Raw genomic sequence first — 10,978 nt, 5'->3', positions numbered from 1 at the left:
AATGCAAGGGAGAAAGGGAAAGGACTAATTTATGCAACTGAAGCACTAGTTTATGCAACTGGATGCAGATTTCTGAAGAACAGTACGGAGTGAAGAGGAGGCCTTCAATGAGTGGGGTATAAAACGAGAAGAAAACACCAGAAGGGGAAAGACCAGAGATCTCCTGGGGAAAACTGGCGATATCAAGGGAAAATTTTGCCCAAAGATGGGCACAATCAAGGGCACAATACAGGACTCTTTCGAGGCCCTGTAATTGGAATGAGTCCACTTTAAATCCTTCCGCAAGGATCCATTGGAGGGCAAGTCTGGTGCCAGCAGCCGCGGTAATTCCAGCTCCAATAGCGTATATTAAAGTTGCTGCAGTTAAAAAGCTCGTAGTTGGATCTTGGATCTTAGGACCTAGTAGACACTGAAGTGATCAAGAAGTGATGGAAAGAATACTTGGAAGAACTGTATAAGAAAGATCCTAATGAACCGGACGGCTGCGATGGTGTGTTCAGCCGCCCAGAGCCAGACCTTCTGCAGAGCAGAGTCAAGCGGGCCTTAGAAAGTACTGCTGTTAATGAAGTTAGAGGATGCTACGGAATCCCAGTAGAACTAGTCAAAGCCCTAAGGGATGATGCCATCGAGTGCTGCATTCACGATGTCAGCAAATCTGGAAGACCCAGCAGTGGCCACAGAACTGGAAAAGGTCAGGCCTCATCCCAGTCCCCAAGAAGGGTAGTGCTGAAGGGTGTGCTAACCGTTGGACAGTTGCACTCCTCTCCCATGCTAATAAGGTCATGCTTAAAATCTTGCATGCTAGGCTTCAGCCTTACCCAAACCAAGAACTTCCAGATGTCCAAGCTGGCTTTAGAAAAGGAAGAGGAACCAGGTATCAAATTGCCAACATGCGCTGGATCACTAGGGAATTCTAGAGAGACATCCACCTGTTTCTTGACTACGCCAAAGCCTTTGACTGTGTGGATCACAATAAACTGTGGAAAGCTCTTATAGAGATGGCAATAGCAGACTCTCTTACCTTCTCCTGATAAACCTGTATGCAGGCCAAGATGCAACAGCCAACCCTGCTGGAACAACTGATTGATTCAAGATCGAGAAAGGAGTACGACAAGGCTGTCTGCTGTCACCCTGTTTGTTTAACCTATACGCTGAGCACATTGTGAGAAATGCCAGGCTGGATGAGTTACAAGCTGGAATCAAGACAGGTGAGAGAAACATTAACAACCTCAGATATGCAGATGATATCACCCTAATGGCAGAAAGTGATGAGCAACTAAAGAGCATCTTGATTAGGGTGAAGGAGGAGAGGGAAAGAGCTGCCTTAAAACCAAATATTGTAAAGTAATTAACCTCCAGTTAAAATAAATAAATTTATATATATATAAAAAAACCTAAGATCACAGCATTTGGTCCCATTAGTTCATGGCAAATAGAGGGGGAAAAGGTAGAAACAGCGTCAGATTTCCTTTTTGGGGGGCTCTAAAATCACTGCAGGTGGTGACTGCCCCCACAAAGTCAGAAGATGTTTGCTTCTTGGCAGGAAAGCTACAACAGTGTGTTGAAAAGCAGAGACATTTCTCTGCCAACAAAGGTCTGTATAGTCCTTTGTTGTGAGAGCTGAACCGTAAGGAAGGCGGAGCACCAAAGAATTGATGCCTTCAAACTGTGGTGCTGGAGAAGACTCCTGAGAGTCCCATGGACTGCAAGGAGATCAAACCAGTCAAACTTAAGGGGCATCAACCCTGAATACACGTTGGAAAGACTGATGCTGAAACTCCAGTACCCTGGTCATCTGATGCTGACAGCTGACTCACTGGAACAGTTCCCCATGCTGGGAAAGATTGAGGGCAGAAGGAGAAGAGGGCGTCAGAGGATGAGATGGCTGGATGGCATCACTGATGCAATGGATGTGAACTTGGACAAACTTTGGGAGATGGTGAGAGACAGAGGCCTGGCAGAGACCGAGGTGGGGATGATTTATAAACCAAGGAATCCTAAAGATGGACAAGACACCACCAGAGCCTGGGGCGAGGAAGGGACAGACCCTCCCCACAGTCCTCAGAAGACACCAGCCTCGCTGGCACCTTGATCTGAGACTCCTGGCCGCCAGAACTGAGAGAGCAGAAATTTCTATTGTAGCTTTCTATTAAGCTACTCAGGTTGTGGTACCTGGTACAAATTCCTACCAAAGAAAAAACCCTCAGGTCATCTCCGGGTCTCTGCAACCTGGGATTTGGTTGCGGCCATCAAACCGTCAGCCACCCCGACAGGGCACCCCGAGGGGGTTCAGGATGGAGAAAAAAGAGGGCATGGGCTCTGCCAGGCAAGGGGCTGACCACAGGTGTGAGTGCGGCAGGCCCAGACTCTTGCATCTTCCCACACTTAGAGAAGTGATGAATTCACTAATTTGCGATATCTGGTTTTCCTTTAGTTGGCAGTAATCTGATGTTTGACTTCCTGGGCATTTTTGTTTGCTTGCTTGTTTTGCAAAAGCACCTACATATCCTGACTCCTCCCTTACCCTTGAGGACAGTCCTCAGACCTACCCGAGAGGCTGTATCCAGGCTGAAGTCCTCAGTAATGCCCCAAATAAAACATAATTCTCAACATTTAGGTTCTACATTTTTTTTTTTTCCATCAACAGATTTTTGCTTCTCATGCCCATTTGTTTTAGGCCTAAATGAAGTTCAGAGGTGATGGGCTAGAACGTGGCCTTTTGATAAGCACCCCGGCTCCAGAATACTGTTGCTTCTGTGGCAGGCAGACCGCCCCACCCCGTACATCCTGGGGGCCCTGGTACCATGTCTAGGTCCCCGCACTCAAGGACTCTGATGATGTCACACTGCCTCTCCTCGTCCATCTCTTCAGGATTTTCCCTAAGAATTCAAAGTCCATGGTTTAGCTTCTTGTTCTGCTACCTTTATCCAAGGACTAATTTAGCACTTGGAATCCATTACTGTGAAAAGAAATACTCTCACAGGGCTTGCATTTTAGTGGAGAAAGACAGATAAGAAAACAAAAGATACAATTGGTGAATGATATACAATTGGTCCTTGAAGGGCTTGGGGGTTAGGGGCACTGACCCTCTGCACAGTCAGAAATCTGAGTGGGCCCTCAGTATCCACGATTCCCCATATATATGGATTCAACCAACCTTGGGTTACGTATCACTGTAGTGCCTATGATTGAAAAAAATTCTGTGTGTAAATGGACCTGTACAATTCAAATCCTTGTTGTTCGAGAGTCAACTGTGCATTCGAGAGCGAGCTTATAGCTGCTGGGGAAGGTTGGGGAGAAGGAATAGTTAGGGAATTTGGGATGGACATGTACACTCTGCTATATTTAAAATGGATAACCAATGAGGGCTTTCTGTATAGCCCATGGAACTCAGCTAAACGTTATGTGGCAGGCTGGATGGGAGGGGAGTTTGGGGGAGAATGGATACATGAAAATGCATGGCTGAGACCCTTCGCTGTTCCCCTGAAACCGCCACAATATTGTTTGTTAGTCTGCAAACCCCTATAGAAAATAGAAAGTTAAAAAAATAAGAGTCAACTGTGGAATGTCTGGTGAAGCTGAGAGAAAGGGGCATCTGTGCTGGGGCAGCGGAAGCGTCACGGGAGAAGAAGGCTGCTTACTTCATATGGGATGGACGAGCTCCAATGGGATAGTGAGTGCTCAGAAAAGTTTTCCTAAGTTTTAATAATTAGAAGAGTCAGCCTATTATCAGCAGTCACTTCCATTGGCAGTATTATGGATGAATCTCTTCTGTACTCTGTTTCCTAATCTTCCCTTTGTGAGGAAAAATTACTCATGACTCTTCTTTTTAGAAAAATCTTCTAATTTGAAAATACACTTACAAGAAAGTGAAGAAACTCTGGGCTTCCCTGGTGGCTCAGCTAGTAAAGAATCCGCCTGCAATGTGGGAGACCTGGGTTCGATCCCTGCGTTGGGAAGATCCCCTGGAGAAGGGAAGGGCTCCCCACTCTAGTATTCTGGCCTGGAGAATCCCATGGACTGTATAATCCATGGGGTCACAAAGCGTCGGACACTGAGTGACTCTCTGTAAGAAAAGAATAACCGGAAGCCTCGTTGAAATGCAGCCAGGGGACCAGAAGGGGGAGCTCTCACGCCCTGTAAGGACCGAAGATCCCAAGAAAGAAGGAAAGAAAGACTCTTTCAGAAAAGACTCAGCCATGGAAAGACGCGGACTCTGCTTCTTAGAGCCCTTCCCCACTGTACACAGCCAGCGGCTCTGATGACAATTATTAAAGAATACAGGTCCACGTGGGAATATCTCAGAGGAACCCAGGATAACAAGAAGGGAATTAGCACCCCAGTGAGGGCAGGACCAGCTATCTGCTTTGTGGGTCCCAGTGCGGAATTAAATGCAGGATTCCACGTCTTGAACAACACTGCGATGGCTGGGACAGAGCCGTGAACTGGGCGCAGTGCCCACTGGGACTCTGCCTGGGTCACAAGCCCAGGAAGCCAGCCCTGGGCGAGGGGGTAAATGCCCAGAGAGTGCCGGTGGTGGTCTGAATTCCCAATACATTGACCCACCTTCAGCAGGCTGGCAACGTGGGAGAACATACCTTACAGAAGACGGGCCTGTGCCTCCCCAGATCAAGAGCAGTCCTGCTGTTTGCCCCCAGCTGGCCGGCAGGAGCTGCTCTTGCCCAGGGAAGGAGGCTGGAAGGCGGGGTTTTACTCACAGTGAGAAGCACACATGTGGGCACGCCAGGCCCAGTGCTTCACACCCGGCATCCCTTTTCCATCTTTAACAAGCCTGTGCGCTTGGTACCAAAGTGTGGTCTACTTAGACAAGGGCATTAGGCTTATGGAAGTGGTGGTGGGGCTCTGACTCAGCCGTTCTCACTCTAAGGCTGGTATTTTTAACCCTTTACACTTGATTGCCTGTACTAATTTGTTCTTGCACTAGAAGAGCCAGGGAGCACAACACACATACACACACACTCACTCATACACACACTCACACACACACACTCTCACACACACAGTCACACACACTCTCACACCCACATTCACACACACACAGTCACACACTCTCACACACACACACACACACTCACACACTCACACACACATACGCTCACACCCACACACACCCACACACACTCTCACACACACTCACACCCACATACACACTCACACACACACTCACACACATACTCACACACACTCACACATGTGCACAATTTGCCAAATGAATTGCTTTATTCAGAAGAGTCAACCAGGAGTGTGGCTGCCACAGCAAAATGTGACATTGGAGTTGACGAGGAGTGGACGGGTGGAAAAATTGCCTGCTTCCCAAGGAAGCTGGGGAAGGGGCTGGGCATCCACGCCCAGACTTGAGCGTCTCCTTCTGGACAGAGGCTTCTCTTTGGGGCAAGAAGACCTCCTGACTTGTGTCTAGGATGGGAGACGGGGTTTCCTTCATTTGCCAGGGCACGTGGGGAGTGGGGAGCTAAGTGGAAATTCAGCTTTAGGAGGCAAGGTGTCCAGGCTCAGGGGCTTCTCAAGCACTTGGGCGTACTCCACCGACAGTTGCTGTAGTATTGGAGCTTTTTATTATAGGTCTTCATGTTTCTTGCAAAACAAATGATAGCTATTTGGTCACATTTGCACCATTGACATTTAAAGTAGGTCCGATCCTCTAAAATCACAAGAAAATAAGCACGGGGTGAGTGTGTATGCCAAGTCACTTCAGTTGGGTCCAACTCTTTGTGACCCTGTGGACTGTAGCCCAGCAGGGTGCTCTGTCCAGGGGATTCTCTAGGAAAGATACTGTCCTCCAGGGGATCTTCCAGACCCAGAGATGGAAGCTGAATCTCTTATGTCTCCTCTGTTGACAGGAAGATTGTTTACCACTTGTGCCACCCAGGAAGACCAAACACCAGATGGGGCTTCATTAATATTCTAGGGTTTCTTGTGGGAAACCTGGGGGATAGACACAGCCTGTGTTCTCCCAGGATTTCTAGTCTGGGAAAAGCACCGATGTCCAGATATTTCTGACTGATGAGGAGACAGAATTGCTGCCGCAGGAAGGCCACACCCCGTCTGATGGGGACAGCAGCAGCTGAGCACTGGGATTCTGTGAAAAACCTCTCTGTTAGCCCTTGTCTTTTCATCTCCATAGCTGTGTTTTCAGATGCAAAGCCCCTGGCCCCTGCATCGGGGAATGGTTGATAGGTTTAAACCAGTCACGGTCGTTCCGGTTTCCTCTGTAGTGATTAGTGTAAGGGAAGCATGTGACCTTGCCCTGGCCAGTGAGCCACGAGGGAAAGCCTGCTGGGGCTTCCAGGGACGGTTAATTTCCTCTCTCAGAGAGAGAGAGACGTGTAAAGGGAAGGCCTCTTCCACAGGGTGAAGCCGCAACTCTTGGCGCTCTGAGCGTGCCTTAGCGTCACATTGCCAACGTGGCAGAGAGGCTGGGAAAGACCGGGCTCTTGTCAACACAGCTGGGAAAGCTGCCCCAGTCCTGACACTGAGCTCTCCATTCTTCTGCCAGAGGAAAGTCAGACTTCCTCATTGTTGGAGCCTCTGTTGGTTGGGAATTTTGATGCTTGCTAGCTAGATCCTTCTAAGGGCACATAACTCAATGGAAAGGTCATGACGGGGAGATAAAATTTCTGATTTTAGGGAACTCAGGCTGCTGGGGAATAGTCCATGGTGTCTGAAAACTGCACTCATGGGTCAGCTGTCTGGGGCCCTGGGAAATCCCTTGCAGCCACCACCCCATTGCCCTGCTCTCCTTCAGGCAAACTTGCTCCAGATGGCGGTCTGCATTTGTCAGCTCTGCTTCACTTCCCACCCACCTTCCAACCCGCTCTAATCTGGCTTTGCCCTCACAGTCTCATGAAACAGCCCCCACCGAGTCCTCAGCGGTCTTTGTGCCGCTAAATCCAAGGAGCCTGCTCAGCCCGTATCCTGGATGACCCCTCTGTTACACTGGCTGCTGTTAATCCTGTCCTCCTGGCCAGCTCCTTGACCTTCTTGGCTCATCTCCTCTCTCTCTGACTGTCTTCTCTCTTCTTTCTGGGCCTTTAAGCATCAAATGAAGCATCAACTGGGGGGTTGGGGGGGGGGGCGGTACGTCCAGCTCTCTTGTCTCTGCAGCCGCCTCCTGAATCTGTGTCCAGACCCTCCCTTCAGCTGCCAGTTCCTTTATCCAGCTGCCTGCTGCCCATCTCCCTGGGTGTTCTGGAAGCTTCCAAACTCAACATGCTCCCTATGGAACTGCTCTTGCTGTCTCCTACCAGGCCCTCCTCAGTTCTATGACTGACACAGTCGTATAACCAACCAACAATCCCACTCCACCACCAAGCTCTGTTGATTCTGTCTCAAAGATATCTTGATAGTACTTTCCACCTCTTGCATGCTGACCACCATTGCTATAGGTCAAGCTCTTCCTGTCTCTTTTCTGCATCATGACAATGTCTCCCTCCCGTTCTGTTTCCATCCACACTCAGCCAGAGCAAGTCCTCTGAAATGCACGTCTGGTCATGTCACTCCTTTCCCCAAGAGCTCGCTAATTCTTTAGGACAAAATGTAAACAGAACCCGACACCTTTCTCTCCAGCATTATTGCTTACCACTCTTCCTCACGTTTCCCTCCCGCAGCACAGAACTGCTACAGCCCCCTCTGGCCCCCTGGCCCCTGCTGTGTCGTCTTGGTGGGATGTCCCAACCCTCCTTCCCCTTGACTCCTCTCCGCCTTGAGGCTGCAGCTTGGAGGTCACCACTCTGAGGAGCCTTCCTTGACCCTCAGGCTGTGCTCAGAGCCCCGCCCTTTGTCCTTACTGCGTATCAGAGTCTACTGTGTTGATTTTCCTTTTCCTTACTTCCCACTCGACCGTGAGCCCTTGAGGCAGAGACCTTTGTATCTAGCTCTGGTGCCCGGCACAGCGAACACACAGGAAGATGAGCAAAGGAGGCTGGGAACTATGGAAATGAACAAGCGAAATATAACAAATGAACAAAGGAGTCTGGGTGCAGTTGTGGAACTCGTTCTTACCACAGATGATTTGGCCATGCCAACAACTTTATCTTTCAGGAACGTGGTGCCTTACCCGTGACTCTGCAGCTTTCTGTGCCACCAGCCATGCGTCCAGCAGCACCTGCGACAAGACTGAGCTATCGGGGCTGCCTCCCCACGCTCCAGGGAGCCCGGTGCCCTGTGGTCTCTGCCCGCATTGAGAGAGACCCAGGGACATGGGAATAGTTTAGAGCACCGTTTCCACCAGGCTGGCTGGTTTTTCAGCCGGAACTCCCTGGAGTTCTTTGACGATGGCATGAGCCTTCAGCTCCCACCTCAGCTGGGGCCACAGGTGGGCAGAGGGCTGGTCTCACCATCTGGGGCGTGGTCTCACCAATCTGTTGCGTCCTTGGGGGATTCTCTGCCACCCACTCCACAGTAGCAGCCGCGGGCACCGTAACTGAACAGGGCTCCCTTTCCTGCTGTGTGCTTGATCGTTGTCCCCAAATCCACCGTATCTCCATGGACCTACAGGAGGACAGGAAGGAGAGTGGCTGGTGATGGGGCCTGGGACGGTGTGCACTCCTCTGCTTCTCTCTGCCAACCCCTTTCCCCTCCCCACAGAGAGGGGGCCGGGTGCAGTGGGAAGAGAGCCTTGGGATTGAAAGTGCCTCCCTCCCGGGGCTGCTCCCCTTCTGGGAGTAGGGTCAACTCTTACCAAAGGCCGTGATCACTGCCAGCAGCAGGAGGGTCTTCATGTTGAGGGTTCTGTGGGGGAGAAATACAGATAGAACGGCCTAGACGCCTCTTCCAGGGGAACACTAACTTCTGCCCAGAATACTACTGTCCTGCTCACATTCGGCAGTTCGGATCAGGGGAACACTAACTTCTGCCCAGAATACTACGGTCCTGCTCACATTCAGCAGTTCGGATGAAGCGAGTATTTTAAGAACTTGCAGACTTGCTTCTCAATCCAGGCAGGTCCAGCGTGACAGCCTTCATCAGACGCAGAGTACACGTGGAGGGGGCGCGTCCCAGCTTTGGTAAACATTTCACTGCTCAAGACCACCCCTCACCCCATGAAACCTGGAGACCTACATGATTCTCATTTGAATAAGTGTTCCTGGAAGGTTGTGACCAGGCCATCAGAAGAAACTTGGAGATCTCTGAGGTCTAAGCTGTGTGTCCCCCATTAGATATATCTTACTCACCCTCCACACTGGAGTCAAGGCTTGGGAATTCCACTCATGGCGTCGGATCCGTAGTGTTTTTCTCCAGAAACAAAGCACCATCCTCTCTTTGAGCCCTTACACAGGGACATGCACACACACACACACGTGTGCACACACACACACAGTCTTGAGCTCATCTACTAGTGCAGACATTCTTTTACATAACTTATGCATGTATACACACAACACACTGTGCACACCACACCCTCTCGTCTCACCAAATCAAGCATGTGCAGTCTTGCACTCACGTGGACACACATGGGCACCACAGCCACTCTGGAAGGCGGCCAGTGATCAGGGACTGGGTCTTCATTTCCAGCTATTTACTTATCAGAGGATCCTGAGTTGACGGCTCCAAGTGACTGCCTTGTTTATTCCTAACTCCAGTTAAATAGCTGATCCTTCCTGGAGCTTGGGATTGGTGGGGAAGGGGACAGGTGGGGATACCACCAGTTCCTGGACTCAGACTTTGAAATGCCACTGCCCCTAGGCAATCCTCTTTTTTCCCGTCTCATCAACAATACAGAACTGAGGGTTTTCCATCCTTATGTGCCATTAGCTAATGCCAAAACTGAAGATTATCTTGTCATCTTTCCTGTGGTTCTCTCTCTGCGTGAATAAATTCCCATAACCGGGTCTGGGTGTGACCCTCCTGAACCCACTTCCAGGGAAGGGCAAGGGCCATCTGCTGCTGACCAGGGGTTTTTCCTTTCTGCTGCTAAATACGCCAGTTGGGAATAAGAAGCAGGTCAGTTAGTGTTGCTTATTCATTCCATAAACCAGTCATTCAAGAAGCACATGCTAAGCCTCCACAAAGTGCCAGGACCCCCCTGAACCTCTCAGGAGGTGATGAGAACTTGTCCTGCCCCCAGGGACCCCAGCAGGGGAAGAACTGCAGTGGGGTAGGTGGTCCCTCTCCTATGACTTGAACCAGCACTTCCACCTTCTTGCTCCTCTTTCTCCTCCTCTCCTCCCCCTGCCCAATCTGGAAAAAGCCAGAGAATGTTTTGGAATTTCCCCTTCAAGCATTGCCACCCCCTCATCTCCAGTCCTTACCCATTTGGAGTTGAGGCTGATAGACATTCCTGGGACCTATCGCTCTTTCTTCTTCAGCCTTAGACAGAGAGTGACTCTATTTCCAGAACAGATGCCTTTTTCAAGCCATCCACCACTGCTAAGAATTTAGCTGCGATGGCTTTCAGTTAACACTTCCCAACACCCATCCCTCAAAAGGCAGAGAGCAGAGCCAGTGATGCCCATCCCCTTCCTGGCTGGTTCCCCACCTTCTCCAGCCCCCACTCCAGGTTAGGCCCTGGAGACTGAACCTGGTCAGGAAAATGTGGGCATCACTGCTGACGACCACGCCAGGCTGCAATGAGGTAAATGTGTGTGCAATGCCCCAGGCTTTCTCTGCCCCCTCATGCTGGAACCAGAAACTGCAGGCAGCTTGGATCCCTCTGTCACAGCCTGGGGGACACCCATCAGAGAAAGGCCCACAGACCTTCAGTGATCTTTGTCTGGGTGAGAAATACAAGTTTCTTATGTTAAACAATGGATCTTTGAGGTCAGTGATGAGGGAAAGTGTTGCATAGCACTCTTAACCCCTTAAAAAGCAATGTTGTGGCCGGACCAGACCGTACGGTTATTACTACTGCAAGACATCCTTCAGCCATGATCATCAGAAAAATGAGAGAATAAGGTTTTATTACTTACAGGACCTGGAAGTTACACGGTGCACCTGGGAC

The 10,978-nt window shown here is 50.1% G+C and overlaps 1 protein-coding gene across 1 annotated transcript; it reads right to left on the bottom strand.

Annotated features, from left to right (window-relative positions):
- Positions 1-5,531: 5,531 nt before the first annotated feature.
- Positions 5,532-10,316, bottom strand: LOC138076386 (phospholipase A2, membrane associated-like). The gene is made up of 4 exons (XM_068968523.1): positions 10,290-10,316; positions 8,396-8,529; positions 6,020-6,039; positions 5,532-5,680 (listed from the first exon to the last, which is right to left on the bottom strand). Exons 1-4 carry the CDS (start codon positions 10,314-10,316, stop codon positions 5,532-5,534), a joined length of 330 nt encoding a protein of 109 aa, XP_068824624.1.
- Positions 10,317-10,978: the final 662 nt, after the last annotated feature.

This window comes from Capricornis sumatraensis, chromosome 3 (genome assembly GCF_032405125.1).
Source record: "Capricornis sumatraensis isolate serow.1 chromosome 3, serow.2, whole genome shotgun sequence".
Taxonomy (NCBI): Eukaryota; Metazoa; Chordata; class Mammalia; order Artiodactyla; family Bovidae; genus Capricornis; species Capricornis sumatraensis.
The sequence above is the reverse complement of the archived record's forward strand: the minus strand, read 5'-3'. Positions and strand labels throughout refer to the sequence as shown.